The 24,155-nt window shown below is 32.1% G+C and overlaps 1 protein-coding gene across 1 annotated transcript; it reads right to left on the reverse strand.

The window, feature by feature from the left end:
- On the reverse strand, positions 1-16,729 carry LOC134720829 (uncharacterized). Its single transcript, XM_063583373.1, has 3 exons — positions 16,438-16,729; positions 4,703-5,940; positions 1-2,258 (listed from the first exon to the last, which is right to left on the reverse strand). Exons 2-3 carry the CDS (start codon positions 5,936-5,938, stop codon positions 1,599-1,601), a joined length of 1,896 nt encoding a protein of 631 aa, XP_063439443.1. The 5' UTR covers positions 5,939-5,940; positions 16,438-16,729; the 3' UTR covers positions 1-1,598.
- Positions 16,730-24,155: the final 7,426 nt, after the last annotated feature.

Raw genomic sequence — 24,155 nt, forward strand, 5'->3', positions numbered from 1 at the left:
ATGTTATATGTGTTTATTGGACGGAATAAAAATATCATTGGACGGAATGAATGTATCACATAATTAACAACCAACAAATGTGCATTATTTTCTACCATATAGACTATGTCACACACTAAAATATACATAGATCTAGCTAAACTCAATAGTATTTATATGATATGTAATATGCCTCTACATGGCAAGATGGTTGCTTAATGGTTTATTATTTAAATATTATGATTAGGGAAATGAAATATAATAATTGCACTATTTTTAATATATTAACATGATATATATTCTTTCAAACGAGTCATCATTGTTTATTTATCAAATCCAAAGGGGATTTGTTCATTAGAAGACTTAAAACTTACATATTCCGTTCTTGCCTATGTTAACAGCACGGATACCTATTGAGTTTGGCAACCACCCGTATTTTACTACAAACAAAATTAAAATTGAACAAATGCAATATCACCCGAATACAAAGTCCATGCATTGAATAAATAAATATAAATAATATAATTAATTAAGATTGTATACGTGAATGAAAATATATGTACAATAGTGTTTTTAATTATAGCACTCTTTTCTTGCGTACTAAGTGTAAAAATATAGTCAAAAAGTCTTTTAGTGTCATTCTTTTCTTTGCATAATTTTAAGCGAAGTCGACAGTATTAGTCTTTCTGACTTGTCACTATAGTGCAGCTTTAAAAACTGGCCACCACTCAACAAAAATAGCGCTGAAAGTGACGCTAAAAACCAATGAATGAATCAATCAATCAGAACAACTATCCTAAAATATTCTAAAGTCTCTTTTCAAAAGATGAAATTAACTCTAACAAGTTCGGGACAAAGAAACAGATTCAAACGATATTTAAAAAAAAGCTATTTTTAAAAGTGCATACATTGCATAAGAACAAAAAGTTATGAAAGGTGCACTTCACATTTCCTTTATAATTTAATCACATTTTTGAATATGTTGAAATTAAGATTTGAAGTGATTGACAGAAGAGCAATAAATTATAACTTAATTACTCAATTAAATTTATAAATCAGTCAAAAGTGATCGTTATACAAATATTGACAGTACAATTTCAAAAGTACTTGGATAGGATTAAAGTCCAGTGAATTAGTTTTATAGGAATTTTATTTTAATTGTTATATATTTTGTTGAAATGTACATACAGTACTTAAATAATATATGTAAAAGGAAAAAATATCTCAACCATTCTATTTTATCATTTCTTTATATTTATAAAAAAAACTGTGTCTACAATATAACAAATTAGCGAGTTAAAACTATCTACGATCGGTTTTATACGTTATAAAATTACATTTTGGCAATGAATGAAAGCGAACTCTGTTGTACTTAAAATTATGTTACAAAAAGGCATTTTGAGGTATTATATATGTATTAAAAAAAATAAGTTGTTCTTACAATTCAAGTTAATTATGTACGACTTTACCGAGCATTGATTGTATATAAATTCTGATTATGAAGATATCTTTTCTTACTCATTTAACCGCTTTTACTATGGTATTCTATTATATACGCTACTGTTTGCTCTGTTAAGTTATGTACGCGTTGAGTTCCTCCTTGCTTTTTTAATAATTTTTCAGGAGTAACTGAACACTTTCACCATGCCATCATTCTGAACGATGATCATCCTATTGCTACTGCTGACTTCTATGGCAACCGGTTTGTCCAATCCGCTTTCGTGTCCCAAAACATTCCTTTGGAAGACCCCATCATTCGTGCAGAGTTGGACCCTATTATTGCCATTGTCCGCAACAAATATGTTGCCAATTTTGTCAACACTAACACCCTGCGGTTTCTTTAATCCATTTCCACTTTCTGGTCTGTACTGGGAAAGCACACGCCCGTAATTGTCAAATGAAATGACTGTACCCTGCTCTACATCCGACACAACAATAGCGCCATCTGGTGACACAGCCACATAACGTGGCTCTCTGAAAAGCGGTGACCCAACAGTATCTGAATGTATGGAACGAATGACTTCCCCACCAAGTTGGATGAGGTCCACTAAGCAATCCCTGATAGAGCTTACCACCAAAAAGGAATCCTTGAAGGAAAATGCAATGCCATCATATTGTCTTTCTGTTTTCGCACGTTTTAGAAGCTGCATTGATTTCCGAGTTGACAAGAAGATAATTAACTTTCCAACCAATGTTATAGCGACGTCATCATTGCGTCCAATGGTAGTAATATCACGTGGTTCATCCTCAAGTTGGACGTAGTCCACTAGATCTCCAAACTGAAATAAAAATTACATTACATAAATGAATGTTAATCCTGGCATTGAAGTCATAAAACTTTCTAGTCAGTTTTTTGCACTCATTCTACAAAATCAACCAATAAACGCTGGATTTCATGTTTCGAGCATGACTGTTAGCACTGAGTAAAGTTTTTTAACTTTTACCCTTGTTATCTATGAGTAATATGAATCATATTGGTAAAGTAGGTTACATATATATAAGAAAATGTGGTATAAGTGCCGATGAGACAACTCTCCATCTAAATCACAATTTATAGCTAAACCATTATTGATCAAAGTATGGTCTTCGACACGGAGCCTTGGCTCACACCAAACAGATATCTATCAAGGGCCCCCAAAATTTCTAGTGTAAAACCAACAGTCTAATCTATATAAAAAAAAAACGAGTAATGAGGAACGCTTATGAGCCACATCAACAAACCGGACAGCTACTAAACATCAGATAAGTATGCTTTATCTGGGTAACCATTAAAAGCTTATAGCCTAATGTGTGCAGATTGAGAAGCATCAAAGATCTAAATGCCTTAACAAACAAATTCAATTTTGACATCAATTTCACATTCAGCATTGAGGATGCCGTAATTCAAACAAACAAAAAAATGAATAGCAATCAAGAATTAAGCTGGAGTGAAAATGTAAATTTTCTATTGAAGGACTTATTTACTAGGGGTCAATACAAATCAGGTTCAACAAAAGTTTACTTGATTTGACACTTGTCTGTGGTTTCCATTGGTTAATATTTCCAGCATCTGATCTAATAAAATATTTCGAGGGATCACTATTGGAGTAGGTTTTTTTTTAAATTTTTCAGCACGATTTTAAGGTTAGTGTATATACGAGTATTGAAACGTTTACTGTAACGTTATCTCTAAAGCTTCATGAGTTGTTTAGGAACAACAAAAAAACAAACACTCGGGATACCTATGAATACGTGAATTACTTCAGTTGTTTCTCCTATAAAAGAGGGACGAAAGATACCAGAGGGACACTCAAACTCATAGATCGAAAGTAAACTGACAACACAAGACACAACATAGAAAACTATAAAATTCAAGAACAACTCCTTTAATTTTCGAGAAATCTGATATTAGTACGTATATAATTGCTACTTCTTATAGAGATATAAGTCCAACGCTAATATTTACACATGGGTAGACAAACTATAACATTCACCACGAACTTAACAATTATAACGATTACACTGTAATAAAGATATTTTAACTACTGCTCTGACATGTCAGCTTAATGGTCGAGATGTTGTTACTAGGTTTCAACTAAGTGTGAAACAACATGGTTTAGAGATATAAATCATTTATTTGTTAGTAGGTTTGATTGTAAGTGTTTTTAAACATCCTTCTTTGCTACTCCTTTTAAATAAGAATCCTTAATGTTATAAACCATGACACGAACACTGGGGTTGGGCTGTTCTTTTTCGATCACATTTAAATACTTTACTATACATTTTTTTATTTGACAATCCTTGCGCAGGTTAAACAAAATAAGTGCTTCGAACTAAGAAAATCAATTATGTTGTATATTACACTTCGAATTGATTTACGTATAATGTATATATTGTATTTTACATTTCAATGTATGCATGCACATGCACTTCTACTCGCCAGTTCCTGATAATTACAACATGCTCATCTCCAAAATAAGGTGTGAAATATGTGTACTATAGTCTATTGAGACTGGTGCAACACGTGGAGCAGGATCTGCTTACTAGTTCCTGTAATCACCTCCAGTTTTAAGTGTGGTTCGCACAGGCACTTGTTTCTATCCATACGAAGGTACTTTCGTATGGATTGAAACAAGTGCCTGTGGTGGTTCGTGTTGCTAAGTCTTTAGTTTTCTATGTTATGTCTTGTGTGCTATTGTTTGCCTGTTTGTCTTTTTTTCTATTTTTAGCCATGGCACTGTCAGTTTATTTTTGATTTATGAGTTTGACTGTCCCTCTGGCATCTCTTATTGACAGTAGGTCTGTCCACAAATACTGTATATGGAGAATTGCATATCTATTGTGTATATAAGAATAGTTTAAGACCGTGTATGCACAATTATTTGTAATTCCAATTTTATTTGTGATTAAAAAAAATAATTATGAGAATCTGTTTAAAAAAGTTTGTCGCCACCAAGACAGTCGCATGAATATTAGTGTGTTCTTTGATACTCCTATCCTATATATGTGCACATAATTCTGTCTTACTTTTGTGTACATGTTTTTGTGAGTGCATGCTTTTATTAACACATTTATATTATCGACTTCAAATTCCCACAAATTGAATTGCCTTACAATACCTTTAAAACGAAATAGAAGATATATACATCTGATAACACATTTGCAAGTCTTGAATACTTTTATTGTGTTTAGGGTTGGCATTGTCGCTATCTCTACAACTCTTTCGATTCATTTGAACCCTTACCTTGCTAAACTTCTGAATCCGTCTGTTTTTACAATCTGTGACAATGATGTCATCCGTATGGGTACACGTTACACCCCAGGAATTTAGACCAATTACATCGCTACTGTCATCTATACTCAAATTTCCTACTGCTTTAAACTCCGCCATGAAACTGTCAACATTCTCGGCAAGGTCAAAGTTCACTTTCACAACCATACTTTTAGGGTCAAGTTCGGCAACGGATCCCTGGCAAGAATCTAGCTGCTTCTTTACTTGGTTGTATGCCAACAGAATATCTACATCACTACCATATTTCATTAATATCTTCATTCTCTCGTGCGCAGCTTGAATTGTTTTTGTCCCACTTTTCCTAGGTTCTATCCTTCCTTTTAGAATTTTACGTGCTTTGTATGCAGTGTCTTCTAGCTGTCTTAATAACTTGTCTTGTTCTTCTCGGACTTTTTCGACGAGGGAATTACACACTGAAATGATTTTGATTCGAGCACTGTCAATACTAGATTCTAATATTTTATCATTTTCTCCCAACCCGTTTGTGCCATGGACTGAATCCTTCAGTGAGTCTAGCCTATCCATAATATCTTTAACATCCGTCCGTGACGTCATTGCGTCTGCAACTGTTATTACATTTTCACATCTTCTGTGTGAAACAGCCATGCATTGAACGCACAATGGCTCCCTACAATCTACACAGAATAATGTAATCGTTTCGTTATGTTTACCACACGGAACTTTGTTTTTCTTTTTCATCAAATTTTCTAGAGGAATCTGTCTCAATTCGTCTGAGCGGAAAACGACATGGTTTGATGTCGTCTTGCCATGAACATGAACTTTAAAACAAGAATCACAAAGCGCATCAAAACAGTCCATGCACCAATTTTGAGCTGCAACCTTTTCCTCTCTACGAACACAAATATCACACATTTTGTCTAAACTCGTGGCAGCTACTAATTCTACTAATTTTTCCATAAAACTATCCATTGGAAAAGAGGCAGCATATTGCCCTGGTAACGCGTCGTTTGGAATATCAATTTCCATATCACATGTAGGACAATGGAAAAATCTCTGACCATTGCTTCCTATTGCCTTTTTAATGTAAGCTTCCAAGCATGCGCTGCAAAATGTATGTAAACATGGTAGAGAACGAGGTGTTACGAACGTTTTCTTGCATTCTCCACACAAACTGATGTCATCTGAGAATCCATGGCCATTTTCTAAAGGTTTCCCGTTCGTAGCCATGTCTGGAAAAAATAAGAATAGTAATATTAACAGATTTCAGAATCCATGGTTGTGTTCTAAAGGTTTTCCGTTCTTATTCGTCTGATAGAATATTAGTGAATGTGCATCCGCTCCTTTTAATATATAAAGACCTCAATAGAATGCATGTTATACTTAAACAAACATTAGTATCTATCTCTGTGTAAAGCTATGTTTATGTTTTCTGTTTGAACATGCAGATTGTAAATAAACCGTATGCACACCTTTGTTAGTACTTCATAAACACTTTCAATTTATCAGTTTTGGTATATTTTATGTATATATTAACTATCGTACTTTTTTGTTGTCCAGTACCTTTACACCATCAATCTCGATATAATCTTAAATAACTGTTTTCATGTATAAAATCGTTAATATATTCTAATAAATTTTAAATGGCGATATTAAATTAAAGTTAATGGAAAGTTGACGCTCCATTTATTAAGGATGTAATTTAAATCAGAACAAGTAAGAACTTGAAGGTTAAAATAATTTATTTTTACGATCTTTTCTCTCTGTATTTTTCACTTGACATTTGGTATGTTTAAGGTAAAATAAAAGAGAAAAATATAAACATGGCCACTATACTACATCTTCCTTCTAATCATTTTCTGTGCTTTATTTTGTAATTCATTCATTTGGTTGTATAGCTCAAATTTTGGGCACCATGATTGGTTAATAAAAATTATCTTATCTTATCTTATCTTCTTATACCTATGGACACTGTATTCATGTTATTGTTAAAATTTGGTTTGGTGGAGTAGAGTCATAAATATATATAAAAAAAAACACAAAAAAAACAACTAATGGGTTTACTAAGAGATTTCTGGTAAAGATCAGTATGACAGCAACCTTCATAGCAATAAAACCAGAAAAGGCACTAAGGTGGTTATATAGTCTTCAAATACAGAAAACAAGCGTGTATACGTATATCAAGTATATTATAAAACTCTCCAACTCTTAATAAATGAATTAAACAAGAGTAGGGAAAACCTGCCATCAAAATTCAAAAACCTGAAACGTAGATGTATCGAAACAAACTAAGTTTGCACTATATTCTCAACAATAAACAGCCTCTTACATGTATGAGGTACCTAATTTAGGAACACCCTAAAATGAGACGAGGTTGATGTTTTGAGGATCTATTCACTTCTTCATTATTTCTATCGACAGACATTTACTTTTCTACATTGGCTAGAGGTATAGGGAGAGGGTTGAGATCTCATAAACATGTTTAACCCCGCCGCATTTTTGCGCCTGTCCCAAGTCAGGAGCCTCTGGCCTTTGTTAGTCTTGTATTTTTTTAATTTTAGTTTCTTGTGTACAATTTGGAAATTAGTATGGCGTTCATTATTACTGAACTAGTATATATATATATGTTGAGGGGCCAGCTGAAGGACGCCTACGGGTGCGGGAATTTCTCGCTACATTGAAGACCTGTTGATGACCTTTTGCTGTTGTTTTTTCTATGGTCGGGTTGATGTCTCTTTGACACATTCCCCATTTCCATTCTCAATTTTATAACAATAGATATGAATTTCGGGTTTAAAATTACTTTTGCATTAAATATAATACTCAATTTGTGTTGACATATAGCATTTGAAAGAAAATATGAACATCCAGCAAATAGCAATAAGTATGCGACCTCTCTTTGAAGAAAGCATACTTTTTCTTACTTGATCTACTTGATTTTATTGTTATACGTAGGAGAAGGAGTTACTCTATTTTAATACCAGAACTTCAAAATCTAGATTCAATCGTGTAAAATAAACAAAAATACAATGCAACCTTCAACTGAACAATTGATAATAGTAGTGCACCTTGTAACAGAAAAATACCATTCAAACTTAATATTAATGGATATATGCTTGATAGAACAATATCGATAAGAGGCGTATTTGTTATATGATTCTTGGCCACTGTACAACTGCCATGACAAAGGGTTGTATATTAAATTGTGTCAATTTTGATCGAGTACTATGATAGATTTTGGATATTTTCGTCCATAAAAAAGCACCTGTGTGGCAAAAAGATCAATAGATCTTGAAATCTAAAAACCACTGTCAAACGAGATTATCAAAATATATAGTAAAATATTAATGAATGATTTATTTATAATTTGTATTCCGGACTGATCCTATTGAATTTACTCCAATATATCAAAATTAAATATAATGATTAAACAGCAGACTATTTATTCATTGATTGCTGTTATTTTACATCCCAGCAGCACACACAACATCAGCGCGCAATAAAATTGTGAATGGAAATGGGGAATGTGTCAAAGAGACAACAACCCGACCTATCAGCGGAAAACAGTCGAGGCCAACAATGGGTCTTCAACACAGCGTGAAAATCCAGTACCCGTAGGCGTGCTTCAGCTGGCCCTCAAATAAAAAGGTGTGCTAGTTTTAATACACTAGTAAGTACACTTTTAATAATTAGTTGCTATCTAAACGGTAGATATTTCATGCAAATACAAAACAAGGGCAAAGTAGTAAGAAATTGATCACTGAATTTTGTCTGTGTGCTGCGAGAAGTTATTTGATTGGACCTGGAAAACATGGGCATATTGGGTATGTATAGAAAAAAAAGGTACATCACAGGCTTAACCCTAGGAGGAAAGAACCTTTAGTCAAATAAGACCCGACGTTACTACATTATAAGCCTAGGATTATCGTCAGAAGAAGTTAGTCTAACCGTGTCAATTATGGTGCCGACTACAGCACTGTTTTTCATCTGACAACACAGATTACATAACAATGTAAATGTATTGGTCACTACTGCGGATCACTGCGAGGAAACCTGTGTGTCTTTCAAAATAGACCTTTTGCGTGGTATTGCCTTGTGGAAGTATCTTGTCTTTGATCGGAGTCAGCAACTTTTAATCGTCTGGTATATTAACTGCACACATTTAGTTTTTCTAAATCATGAATTCTGCCAATACTTAAGAATTTTGTGAATCGATGATCAGGACCCAAATGTCAATTATTACGTCAATAAATCTAACTAAATTCTAAAACAATTATCTATTACAATCTTCTTTGATTTAAATGAGGTAAGTTATAAAATTCTTTACCTTGTAAATGGTCAAATTAGGCAATTATAGAAATCGTCCTTTTTTATCTTTAAAAAGTTTAAAATGACAAAATATTTAAACGCAAAAATGTATATAGGGTATATTTCTTTTATCTCTAAAAGGTTATAATTAAATGGAGCCCAAATACTTATTCTCGTACACAATTGAAACTGTTGTAATATAGATAATTTTAACATATTAAATACAGAATTAGTAATCTGATTATTCTTTAAAATTTAAATGATAAAATCTGATAATGAGGGTGGTCACGCAATTAGGAAGCACTTAAAATACCAGTATAAAGTTTATAACAAAGATAGCTAGCCTTAAACATCGTTTAAACAATAAATCTTTCATTTAGCATTATTGGGGTTATTACATATTCTGTCAATATAAAAATAAAAAAATAAATCCAAGTATATATAAAACATATATTGACGAAATTGCACTTGTCTTTTTGATAAAACAATTTGTTTGATCAAACTGACAACTGATATGATAAGAAAAACATATGAAAGACACTTTATGTTTGTATAAATGGGTGTGATTATATGGGATTTTGATTGTTTGTAAAAGGTATATGTTTTAAAACTTTCCTTCAATTTTATGGAACACAAGACAGGTACGTGTCTGTAGAGATCTATAAAACGATTGTCCTGTATATGTGTCAGCGGAAACTATTTATTATGCATGTCTGGACAAAATTTTATAAGAAATGGAGATGTCACCTGAATTCATTTCAGAAGCAAAATCTGAAATAACAATCGCCATGTCAGTAACTCTGAGTACTCTCAGATCTGTACTTAGTGTCGTTTTGTTGGTGGGATATACAAGAATACTGTTACATGTATAACTATGTCATATTTTTCAAACCAAGAAACTCACGCATTATACGGCTTAAGTCTACCTGACAAAGTCTTAAACCGTTCTTTTGAACTGTAAGAACGAAGAAAAACAATGATGAAAACTTCAGTGAAATGTCATAACGCAGATAACCAATTCGGAAAACTATGGTGAACTGCTAGAACGAAGAATATCACAGTTTTGTGTTAATTAAATGTCAGTAGGAAGAACTTCGATGTGACAAACTTTTCGTGAACTGACAGAACGAACAATTTCACTGTTGAAAACATTTTATGAAATAGCTGTACGAAGAACATCATTTATCCCATTTTCGGATTTTTTTTTGTGTTAATTCACCATTATCATTTTTATTAACTCAAGACGAAACACACAAACGAATAGTACACTATTCAACTCAATAGTGTTGAAGTAGTTAATATGTAGGTTCTCTAGTCTTTTCGAGGTCATGTAAGTGAAAGAATGTATCAAACTTAAAAAGGAGTAATACATTATTACTTTATCAATGTCTCCCAGTATTAAAATATCTTATATTTTAAACAAAAATCTACAAGATGTAGTAGCACTCCCCGAAAGTGTTTTGATATTAACAAAAGAAATTATGATTGTTTAAATGCATCACAACTAACCCTATGCTTTCATCACTGTTTACTTCAAGGAAAAATAATACATAATTGAACCATGCCATCCCATTTTTCAATGCCAACAAATATGCAGATTTTGTTGATTATTGCGATGTTATATACCAATTTTTAAATTTTATAATAAGAATTAAAGTAAAAGAATGCATGTGAATCACACAACACAATCAATAAGCTACCCCCGCATGACCATTTCTATTTGTACAAAAGATAAGTTAATTTCATTTGAAAATATGTTGTTTCAAACTTGCCAGACCTAGCTCATATAAAGTTTAAACAAACAAAATCTCTATTATTTTATTATGTCAAATGTGAAAAGTAATTCGCACAATCCTTCAATTTCACAGTATTGTCATATTTAATAGATTTAATTAAAATATATGAAATATTTACTTATTGTATTTGTAGAAGTGATTCGACAGGGGTGTGCTGTAGACAATTAAAGGTCTGTGACTTATACAAGGTACTTCTTGTTGACGTTTTAATCGTGTTAATTGAATGAATTAGGTCTCGACTTAGTATAAACTAATGGTAAGATCAAATTTCAAAATCAATGGTATTCTACAATTACATTTTTTTTGTTGAAAAGCCATTTAATAGTCCTTGCTCTTATTTCTTGTGCTTTAAAATTGCATGTTTTTTTCATTCACATATTTTTGACAAAGAGTAGATATGTATATATGCATTTGAAATTGTAAAGATATTGATATCAATATAGGGATTAGTCTTATGTTGAAAAGAGCGTAATATTTTGGTAGTAGAAACTGTTAAAGAACGAAAACCTTCTTTATATAAATTTCTTGCATATGGAGCTCATTGTCGATGACATACAAATGTATTTAGGAATTGAATACGTTAGGTTTATTAAGCACAAATTCGAGATCGCTTCAAAAAAACATCAATAGTAGAGATGGGAGATCCCGTGTATATTTCTTGAAAAGAGTCGTAAAAAATAACAATTCTGCTTTACCTTCAATTGCTATAATCAGAGACATGTATCTCTGCTACAATGTTAACAAGAAAACTTACCATAGATATTATTGCGTCCTAATATGTTACAAGCTCATGCTATTTAGAATGACAAAACTGTAATGCTTAAATGTTATTGTCATAGCAACGTGATATTGTTGGAAAATGTATTAAATCACGTTAAGGCATGGTAGTTGTGTTTAATTACCACAACTTACTTAAAGGTGTATGTAATGAATGTTTTATATTAAATTATTGTTCACTCATTTATTAAAGATGAAATTGATATGCATTCACTTGTTTATGATAGTTTTGATTTACAATAAATATAAAGCTCTATGTATTACATGTAAACACTGTAGTTTTGTTTTTCACACAATTACTTGGTTCATTAATATGATTTTTTTTATTAAATTGGCTAGCATGAATGGAACTGTTTCGTGTATTGATGAATACACAGGTATATGCTTTTCGTCCCTTTACTATGAAATACATGTACTAAGTTTATTGCAGATGAATCTTGGTTGATGTACTCTGGCGGATGAATAACAGATGGACACTGGCGGATAGTTGTTTCATTGACAATCATATCATATCTTCTTCCTACTCTTATATTGTAATTAGCTAAAACTTCAAAAATAACAAGTACATCGTTGAAAAAAGAAATAGTTTTTTATAAATCGTATCCCAGAAGCACTTTTTTGTTGTTGACTTGACCCAGTTTTCTTATTGCAACTTCGCTAGCTTAGAGTCTACAGGAATGCATGATTCTACCAATGCATGATTCTACCCTGTTTCAAATATCTTCGATCTTTGTCCACTATGTCGCTTACTGAGAAGTGAAGCAGTGAATACCAAATTGCAAATTTCTAGTCATTTGGTCTTTTTATTAGAGTTGTCTCATTGGCAATCTGACCGCATCTACTTATTTTTAAATTTTGTTTGGCATGGCTGGATATCAAACATACACAACATCATCGCTTAATGCAAGTTCGCTGCCACGAAACCATTAGGTCCAAGAAAATGTTTGTGTCATTTTTGTCTTTTGTGGATAGTTGTCTCATTGGCAATCATACCACATCTTCTTTTTTATAACATTACAAAGAAATAGAAAAATAAGTAAATTAAATTTCTCTTTTTGAGAGTAAACAAATATCCAGAAAATCAAAATGATATATTAAATACACTAGGATAATACCATGACATTGTATAAATCTACCGTAAAAGGCCATACCAAAGATAAACGTGTATACATTTCACTTATTAACAAACATTGTATTGATACAAATGTTTTTGCATTGTACTGTTTTATTAGTTATTACTGTTTAAATGTTTTTAACAATAGTAGATATCACTTATCGATGACAAAGCATGATTTGACATGAGCGAAGACAGACAGGAAAATTCTTAAACATTTTGTTGTAAATTAGTCTTGTGGTGTTACTTGGACCATGCTTACAGTTATAATACTTTAAATAAAACTAGGTGTGTGGTAAATGCACTAACAAACTAAATTCATAACTAAATGCCCATATTATATGGTCAATCTCTTAATTCTTCGTTGCCAATTTGATGAAGTGTATTGATATTATAATATCTCCTTTGTTATAATCTAATTGTGCATCACTGAAGAGCTCGATCGTGAATTGTCGTTTGTAGACAGTCTTATCAGCTTAAAATAGGGAGTTACTTGTATCTACTTTTTCGGTTACATTTGCACGAGACAGGATAGAAATAAATATAGGAATACCCAAGTTTCCCATGCGGTTTATCCTAGATAGAACTATTTTTTTTCACTTGAAAACCCCAAATAGCTTGAAAGTGGTTTTTTGAAAAATCAGAATGTTACAGCAAATAAAAATGTTCAATTCATATGAAAAGGTTTCCAAGACGAAAAAGTTCATACATTCTGCATGCATGTACATGTAACTTTATGGAGCAGACATCAGGTGCTTAGTGCTTAGTATACACAGTACTTGTCTGCATCACTTCTGGTGACTAAATGAAGCTGATTATGTAGTTAGCACATAACGACGTCAATGAAGATCAATACATGCATTAACAAGCACCTGTCTCCAGGTAGATATCAATCAATGAAAAACTAATCATCACTCGATAGTCAGAACAACCAAAGTGTCACAATACAGACTTCCGTATGTAATTTAGTAAATTAGATTAATTGACAAATGTCTCGTATCAAATAATAAATGAAAACGAAAACACGACCAGACATTTTAAGGCTTGTAATTATTTATTAGTAGTATTGAGAAGAAAAAAAACATAGCATAGAACGGCTTTTGTTGGGCTACAGTTCAGAACAGATTAGTCGTATATGGTCAAAGAAAATAACCATAGGTTCTCGAATTAAGCCAGTGCAGGTGAGTTAAGTAGAGTCTGATCATATGCAAAAAAATCTGATGAAAATATCTAAAGGAAATTTCTAAAAAACAGTGATGTGGCAACTGGCTTAAAGAGGTAAGCTAACATGGAAGCAATGATCACGGTGCTTTCTCACAAGAATATACAAATCTAGACAGTTAAAACTACAAAAATGACTAGAGTATGATTTAAGACTGATAAAAGACTGGATACATGATGTTTTTAAGCAAGAAAAAAAATATTTTACTTCTGAATATAACCGATTTTTTAGAAAACCTTATCAAAATGACATTAAAGCCTTCCACGTTTATTCTATGTCAACCTATTTCTTCTAAACAAACATTCCAATTTTTCAAGGAAGTTTTATCTCCTGTATACCTATAATTCCTAAGTACGTGTCTCCGGAGTATGTGGTACTTGAAACAAGAAACCTCGCATTAACATTTCATCAGAGTAAGACATAGCGAGAATCACAATGGTCAAGTAAAAGTTATAAATTCTATAGGTTTGTATAGGTGATCTATAGGAAGGATTAGATGTACAGAGAACAATACAGGTTATCTTTTGAAATGTACAATAAATCATTCAAATTCAAATAAATAGAACTAGCAACGTAGGTATTGTATTTACCGAGATGTCCCACCAGGTAAAGTAATTGATCCGTGATCTGTGCCTTGTCAAGGCACGAAAAATTAATCAAATATTTATAAAGGTTAATACGTATATAACCCCTAGCTGACAATTATAACAGTTTAATCTTATAGATAAGTATAATACTTTTCTTATACTGTTGTGTATAACTAGAAAAGGATCAGCAAAGGCGAGGTGTTTATTCAAAAGATCTATTCAGTTGGACGATTGTTCTTATTGTGCTGTGTGGTCTGGTAGAGTCACTCAATTGAGGTGATTTGAATGAGCTACATATTGTCTTTTCCATATGAACAGTGAATGATAAGCAACCAACATTAACCTTTCATGGAAATGTCAAAGAGAACAGTATTGTCCGAGGCAACTACCCGGATTCAATATTGATTCCCCTTTCTTTAAATTTTCAATGATTTTTTTTATACAAATTTGAAGAAGTTAGTCAGTATGGGGTTTGATCAAACATATTCAAAATTATCAGAATGGCACTATGCCAGGATGCTAATTGATAAAATCATGTACTAAAAACTCTCTTCCTCAATAAATTCTCCAAATGTCTACTGATATTTTAACATATAAAACAACGATAAAGCCATGTAAGACTTGGTAGATACTGAAAAAACTTTATAGACTGGTTGATACATCAACTATAACATTTTTTAATAGGTGAATAGGACGTATTGATTTATCAATTAAAATCTGCTCATAGATGATTTAGATTCTTTTATAATTTAAAAGATGGAAATACTATCAATACTCGCACGATAGATATCACATTGGCATAAACTATATTATAGACAAAGAAAAGTTGAAACAAATGGCTAAAAACAAAGACTATTTTCTAACTCGTTATTTTTCATTTCGAACTACAATGTTCAAAAGATAAAGACAAAATGTCTGCATCGTAAGACAATTATTTTAAACGCAAAATACGACCATACTGATACAAGATACTTGAGATTTTTCAAAATCACAATCTCAAAATGCTTTTATTTGTCCAAGCAGAATTTAATAAGTCATGTTTGTATATTATATAATGTTTATATACACTGTAGAGTGTCATTCAATACTAAATGTTAGTTTTCTATTGTTAGTATTTGTTTTGTCGAGTTCGTGTCGCATGAACGTCAGTAGTCAAGAATAAATAACACCTTCTCCATATCGAGAAACTTGCAGATTTACAATATCGAGTCATCAAAATACTTATAAAATGTAGTACGATTATTTAGAATATACAAGAGAAAAATATGTGCATATTATTCAACAGACATGTATATCGTCAATTGTTCTAATTTTTATGTATCTAAATTTGACATATTTAATGTAGAGAAACAGATGCCAAATTGTAAGCTAACATCTTTATTAATTTGTGGTCTCTTAAAGAAACGTTATTTTCGTTTAAAGTGGTGAAATGGATAGACATATGAAGGGACTATGATGTGCTTTTCCACTACCAATAGTTTAATTCTGTATGAACATTACGACTTCCTTAATAAACCGAATGCATAACATTACTATATACAATGGACTATTGATTTTCACATGAATGAAGCAAGCATGTTATACATGTAATATGTGGTTATTTATGCAGTACAACCCATTACTAAAGGCTTTACCATTAATTACATGCCTCCACTGAACATCTACAAAGGTAGCAACAATGTGGGCATGGTATTGTATGATTGAAATTAAGTTCTGACTTGAATGTGGTTACATTTTCAAAGACGTCCGCTTTAATAAAACATGAAATTTGAATTATTTTTTTTACATGCTAATATACGAAGAGAATATATAAACATATTTGGTGAATATTTATATAAAATTATTAAAATGCTTGTCCTGCATTTACATATATGTTATACCATTATGTTTCCAATAAAATTGTATTAACAGGTGTATCGACTTACCTGTTTTTTTCTAGTCAATGATCAGCTGTTCTGATGAAGATGTAGATTCCTTATGAACATACCATTAACTGAATCTGACAGACAGATATAATGGCTGATGAATCTTATAACAATCCTTATTCACACATGCAGATTGTATTGAAAATTTGACCGAACGGTAAATACCACGTTCAAGACTTTAAATGATCAACGATCAATTGATCAAGTTTATTACCTGGTGAATTCAGGTAGAAATTTTTATAAACAAACATGTACAGACAGTGACTTTTGAGTAAGGAATAGTAGGACCAGAGGTGCGGTTTATCGCTTATTTTGATCACATGCTTTCATATATATTATAGATTCTTATAAAAGGTTGATTGATTTTAGTCAATGACAATACCGTTATGGCTTGCGGTTTGTTAAAACTAACGGGCAAATGGTGAAAATATCTTCGGATTTACTTTCTTTTATCGGAATTTTTAAACTTTAAATCATTAAAATATTTCTTTTCAAAATGGTTTAAAACTTTACACCTTCAAATTTTTAAAGTATTGAATGCTATTTAAAAGATATCAGGTTTGAACTAAGGAAATTCAATTGTGAAAAAAGATTTATGCTGTATGCTGTGTAAAAATAATTTGTTATCATACTAACTGCAGAAAATATTTATTGTTAACATGTAGATTTATTCAGTTTTATTTCAATAAAATTTCAAAAGAATATAAAAGAAATAGATAAGCTACCTTTACTTTTTTGGCAATCTCAATGATAAATGTGTCAACCGATGAACAGAAATACAAAATAGATATTTAGAAGAATGTTTATAATATCATATTATATTATATTACCTTAATGTTCCAAAAATATTTACACCATGAGCAAAATACTAAAGTCTTGTTAAATGCAGAAATTTTATGCAGATTCAGATGGATATTTCTATAAATTAAAAAAATAAGCTCAAAGTTGGAAGTACAAAACAGTTCCCCTGAAAAACAAGTGAATGAAACAAATCCGAATTCATTAATGTTTTCGGAGGCAAGAACATTAATTTCTTTATTCGAGTGTTAATGACTTGATATTACCAAATATAAGGTTCTTACAAATCATGTTTAACCCCGCCGCATTTTGTGCCTTTCCCATGTCAGGAGACTCTGGCTTTGTTAATCTTGTATGTTTTTTTTTAAATTTAATTTGATTTGTTATATGTTTTGGAGTTTAGTGCGAGGTCCATTTTCACTGAACTTGTACGCAAAGATATATGAAAATGTGGCATGGGTGCCAATGAGACAACTCTCCATTCAAGTATATTTGTTAAGGAGGCAGCTGCAGCATCCAAGTGTAGTATTTCCTCGCTGTGTTGAAGACCTATTGGTATCATTGGGTTGTTTTCTACTCTTTGATTGTTTTTTTTTTGCATCTTTAACACGTTCTCCATTTTATTCTGAAATGACAAAGGAGTAATACATAGTTTACGATGTTCTCTGTATATTAGCTTGATTTGTTTTGTCCCTTCCATTTATTTTATTCATTATCATCTTTCAGTAGTCTTGAATATACAAATTGTTGCATTATTTCTCTGTTTCCTCTTCGAAATCGATGTTAAAATATAGTACTTTTTATAGAATGTGACGGGGTTAAACGTGTTTGTTGGCTACTCCCTCCCCTCCTTTAACATTGGAGTGGTGTAACACATCACGAGAACATAGTAATATACTTTTCTTGCCTACGCTTACCCTATGTAGTATGCAGATTCATCGTAGCTCTGAATCCATGTGTTGATTAAGAAGAGTGAATGTTTCATGGAGCATTTTGCTCACCGCGCTCTATAACACCGCCCATTTCCATAATCTAAATGTCCAGAAAGTGAATGAAGATCAAGATCTTTATCTATGGTTGAAATTCTGATCAGAAAACAACATATTTTCCATATACAGGGAAGACAGGTCTTAGGTTTAATTTTAAGCGTATCAAAACATTTATCTAGGCGTAACATTTATCTAGGGGTAACACACCCTAGAATTGTATTGACATCCATGACTTATTGATTTTTTTGCTTTAAATTTGCTTTTCATAAATAAAGTTAATATTTACTAAACCTGCAGTTTTTATCGTTTTAACATTATCAGAGTCATGTTTCGGTCGTTGTTCATCCGGGAGTACAACCAACTAGTATTGAACTGATTGTATTTGATTTTGCTTTAAATTTGTTATACATAAATGAATGAAATATTTACTAAACTTCTGGTTTATTCTAAGTGTCATTGACATTTATATATTAAAAGCTTTGTTTTGATTCTCTGTGTACACATGATTACAGAATAGGTACTGAAGACTGTCTTAACCTTAGTACATTAACAGTACAAAGTTTCGGTTGTTGGTTTGTCTTCCTTAACTAAAAGCTTTGTTTTCCATAAAGCTGTAATTGATTTTCTTATCCTTTGATTCTTTGTGGATTGTTTTTATTCGTCAATGACAATTATACAGGGAATAAAAATAGTATTAAGTTTTTCATGCTCTGTGTTTGCCTTTTGTGTACCCAAGACGGGCGAAGGAAGTCAATTTGAAACGCTGCAATCAAAGGGTATCATTTCTTTCTAAAAGAAATTATGAACAACTGCTATGTGCATATTTACAATATGAATATTGAAACACATTGAAAGAGGGACCAGAGATACCGAAGGACAGTCATAGTCATAGATCGAAAATAACTGACAACACCATGGCTAAAAAAGAAAAAGACAAACAGACAAATAATAGTACACAAGACACAACATATAAAAGTAAAAACTAAGGAACACGAACCCCGCTAAAAACTCTGGATGAATTCAGGTATTCCGGAAGGGTATGCAGATCTTGGTACACATGGTGTACCCGTCGTATTGCTCATGTTATTAGCGCTGATGGAATATTGCTACATAGAAAAGGAAAGTTCACAATTGGGAAGTTGAAATCATCTCTTTTGTCGAAAAGTTTTGTTATTAGCCTACCCTTATTGTCAATTTCTAAATGTAAGTCAAGATATGAGACAGACTTAACTGTATCTGTTGTATCATTTATCTCTTGTATGATGGAATCTTGAATTATTTAGTGAGGAAACATCTGCTATATACGGAAAGTAAAGTTGTGGGAGATTGCTAACTTCTTATCTTTCTTCTTTAGATCGAAGTTTCTGTATGAAGTCAACCTCATATCAATAAAGGAATAAGAAAGGACAAGAAAAGGGGCACAAATGGTTCACATTGGAAATCCCACAGTCTGTTAAAAACACGTGCCAAAATTGAAATATTTTCTTCAGAAATATGTTAATAGACTTCCAAAATCTTTTAAAAAAAATTGATGTCAAATGACGATACAACCACGAATACCGTACACAAGCCCCGTTCGAAGAGGGTCATGGTATCATTTGACTTCAACTCAACTCTAAAACAGAATATTTGAATACTAATATCACACATATCTGCTTTGTCCAAGATGTAACTAAATACATGAACTTTGGATGTATAAATAACGTGACACGTCGTATAGCAATGAGAAATCACAGTCGGCATAACCGTCATATTCGGGAAAAGGTCACATTGGTACTTAGTAAACACGACAACGTCGATGGTAAACCACATCAAAGACGATGTAAACATGACGTAAGACACGCAGAACAAAACCCGGCTATTTGTCACATGTGCACTTCCACTCTTGTTTATCTACTATTGAAAATAACCATTTTTCAGTATTAACTTTTAGTTTTAAGTAGACTGAATGTTTGTTGACAGTGATTTCCGACATTTTAACAGTCAGTTCTGCTTATGTTTTAGCTACACCCAGACGTTTAATGCAAACTTACACAATGTCTTCCGTTATTTATCTCACAGAATTAAAGCCTAGGATTTTTAATGATTTGAAATGCATGTGAACGTAATTGTTTTATAAATTCTTACATACCACAGACTTGCATATAATGCATACTTTGTCCAAGGGGGTCCATTGTGTTACATCTCTAAATATAAATAATATCAGTTATATGTACCACGACTACTAATATGTAAAATATGTATAAAAAAGCACGCGATAAAAAATAGAAACCCTGCTAGGGATCAAATGAAAAGTTTAAACATATATAACAATCACTTTTTTATTATAGATGAACTCGTCAGGATTAAAATAGTGTACGACAGGCGTGCGTTTCGTCTGCAACAGATTCATCAACAGTACAAAGTTAAAGAGCATTTGAGAACCAAAATTCCGAAAGGGTTTGCCAAATACAGTTCGGTAAGGCAGCATCCATTTGATTTTCGGGGGGGGGGGGGGTGGCTATGGATTGTTTTGGAGAAAAAGTTTGTTTCCAGTTTTGGGAGAAAAAATAATTTGTATTTGACCCTGAGAAAAAAAATGTTTGTTTCACCCTCAGCTGCCACTATATGTAATGCTAAAAAATCAAATTGTTTTTCCCATAGCTCTCATAGAAAATCAAATGGTTGCTGCCTAATCTATTCCTGGGGTAAACAATATAGTAAGACGTTAATATTAAATTATAATTGTATTTGTCCTTTAGTAAAATGCTTTAATGTATAATAAGAAGCTACATAAATTTAAGCAATTATAGATCAACGTACTTCAACAATGAGCAAAATGTGAAACAATTCCAACCGAAAATAATATCAATTGTCGCCAACAAAAAAGTATGACAATGTTGGAAAATTATTTTTTAGACGTGTATATTTGTATATTTTAAAACAGAAGGGTACAAAAATACTTTAAAAAAACGGCAATAGCTTTCTTTACCCAGAAGCGACTACTTATTGAGTTTTTGTTATATTTCTGTTGAATACATTGACTTCTTTCATGTGCCTTTCCCTGAAATGACACTCATTGCAATCAGTGAGTCTTTTGAGGTACAAGACAACGACTGGTATGTCAGAGAGTGTACAGGTATCAAGCATCAGTCATACCGGACATAAGAAGATTTCACATAGTACAAGCTACTTCATATAGACTGTATTTGAACTTTAACCAAAGGAACTATTTAGAGAGAATTCAGAATGCTGTAGTAAAGTCCATAGATAATGCATTAAATGTGACACGACATAAAAAATATTGAATAAAAGTTAACATTTTGTCTGGGATGCATTACTTTCCATAATGTTCTGATCCATGACTGCGGAAGACCAATGGGATGCATTACTTTCCAAAATGTTCTGATCAATGACTGTGGAAGACTATTTTAGTCCGTTTCTGTGTGTTAAACAATTTAATGTTGTGTCGTTGTTCTCCTCTTATATTTAATGCGTTTCCCTCAGTTTTAGTTTGTTATCCCCAGTTTGTTTTTTGTCCATGGATTTATGAGTTTTGAACAGCGGTATACGACTGTTGCCTTTATTTATTAAGGTCAAATATACAACATGTTAGAACAGGTATCTGGAAATTGAACCTTTCAAATTTCAACCTTTTCCTCGGGATTTTGTTTTGGTCATTTTTGCAGTAAACACTAACTGATTTAGAATAAACAAATGTTCGTGAGGACAAAGAAACGTTCAAGTTTTCCCAAGATTTCCAATTCTGATGGCGCCTGTTGTAATAAAAGTTCATTTTCAAGGGAAGTAAATGAGAATTATATTTTGATGCTTTCTCTTTGAAAGATTATACATGTTACAGCGACCACCGTTTCGGCATATGCCACTAACAACAAAACAGCAGGTTAGAAAATCTGTGTTATCAAAAGTAGGTAATTGACTCAGCAGGTAAACTTTACATTAGCAAACACCTCTTTATACAAACAAAAAATGTAAAATATCAATTATGGGGTGATTATAAACCTGAAAAACAACCTCTGAAATTAATGAAGCAAATTTTATTTTCAGTCAATAAAAATAATGTAAATTTTTAACAAACAATAATATGGTATCTAAAACTTGTAATATATATTTTCATATGAAATCAGCACTAAATTCCAATAATAAAATATGAAATGTAAAACAAAAATGAACATTGACCTGAATGATAACTTCTACAGAAACTTTGGAATGGCATTTTCAGTGAACACTATTGTTTTCAAAATACATTTTTTTTTTTAAAAGTGAAAATTTGAATGAAAACTTTTTTTTTAAATACAACTCATTTGATTACAAACAAATTCAACAAAACCAGTATTATATGACCAGTGTAGGAACCATACTTAATTTCAGAAAACTGAAAACAATGTGAAGGGAATCAAATAGTCAACCAATTCCAAAAACTCACAACATGGGATACAGATCATGGCGATTGCAGACAGCATACTCAAACACAGGTAAGTTAAAAGATAAGGTCTTTTTACTGATGTCTAGGTCTATTTGTATGCACTATAGGTTGAATTGGTTGCCCTGGAATTTGCATGATTTGTCCCTGAGGTTGATTCAAATGCACTGGAGGTTGAATGGGTTGCCACTGAGGTTGCCCCGGAGGCGGAATGGATTGCAAGGGTTCAGATTTCATCGTTCAGTATCTATACCATCAAACCTCACCGACTGTTTAAGTGCTACATTATAGTAAAAGCAGGTTACTGTATCACTCATTCCAGTGGTGTAAAAAATAAATCCAGTGTAAACCAGTTTTTGTGGCTTCTGGGCCATCTGTCTATAGGCAAGTTCTCAAAGGATTTTCCCCGATCGATGTGCTTACATTTTCATTGTGTGCATGGGTTTGTATGTAAACAACTTTGAGCAGTGTGAATCTGTCTCTATATCCATCTGTGCAAAAAAGGGGGGATATTGATGTTATTTGTTTTTACAAAATTTGTACTGTATTATCGAAATACTTTGTGCTGTCTGCTCACAACTAATGTGATGCAATTAACCAACCGATCTTTCTTTAGTTCCTTCAGTTGTTTTAAACACTGCCTATACCACATAATCCTGTTTTCGCTTTAACACAGAAACATTTTACTGCATGTCAACATCTCTAATTGATAACAAAAGAGGGACGAAAGATACAAAAGGGACAGTCAATAACAAGTCTCCAAATAAAAACTTAAGAACATTATTTAGATATCAAACATACCCATTATTTCTTGTATACTGAATGACATTATACATTCCTTACATGCCGAATAACGTCGCACATTTCTAACCTACAATACTCCTTACTTACTGAATGACGTCACACATTAGACATTGCAATATATTGCAAGAAAGCAATTTAGAACCCCCAATACAGTACAATTCGATGTTGAGGGGGTTTGAAATTCATTTTGACAGCTTCAAACACACTTTTTTTTTTAACTTTTTTTAACTGAACATAATCACTACTAAACATAAAGGTTCAGTACCCAATATTTTTTACGTGTAATTTCATCCCTTTACATAATTTTTCATGCATATAATATAAAGAATTTAACTGGGAAAGTGTATGAAAAAATTTGCTGTAGTTATACTCTGTCCACACTAGGGACTATAAAGGATTTACTTTTTCCATAATGTTTAAACTTTATAATATTCAAAATAGTGACTGATAAAAGATAGATAACTCTGACGTGGAATATGTTACTATGAACATAGATCAATGTTGATTAATTAAAAATGTATGTGTTCACACACCGTTGTCAATATAATGGCATTGTATACGACTGTCATACAAGTGAGACGGTTAGCTAGCTATAACACCAGGTTTAATCCACCATTTTCTACATAGGAAAATGCATGTATCAAGGCAGGAATATGACAGTTGTCATCCATTCGTTTGATGAGTTTGTGCTTTTGATTTTGGCT

Source organism: Mytilus trossulus, chromosome 6 (assembly GCF_036588685.1).
Source record: "Mytilus trossulus isolate FHL-02 chromosome 6, PNRI_Mtr1.1.1.hap1, whole genome shotgun sequence".
Lineage (NCBI taxonomy): Eukaryota > Metazoa > Mollusca > Bivalvia > Mytilida > Mytilidae > Mytilus > Mytilus trossulus.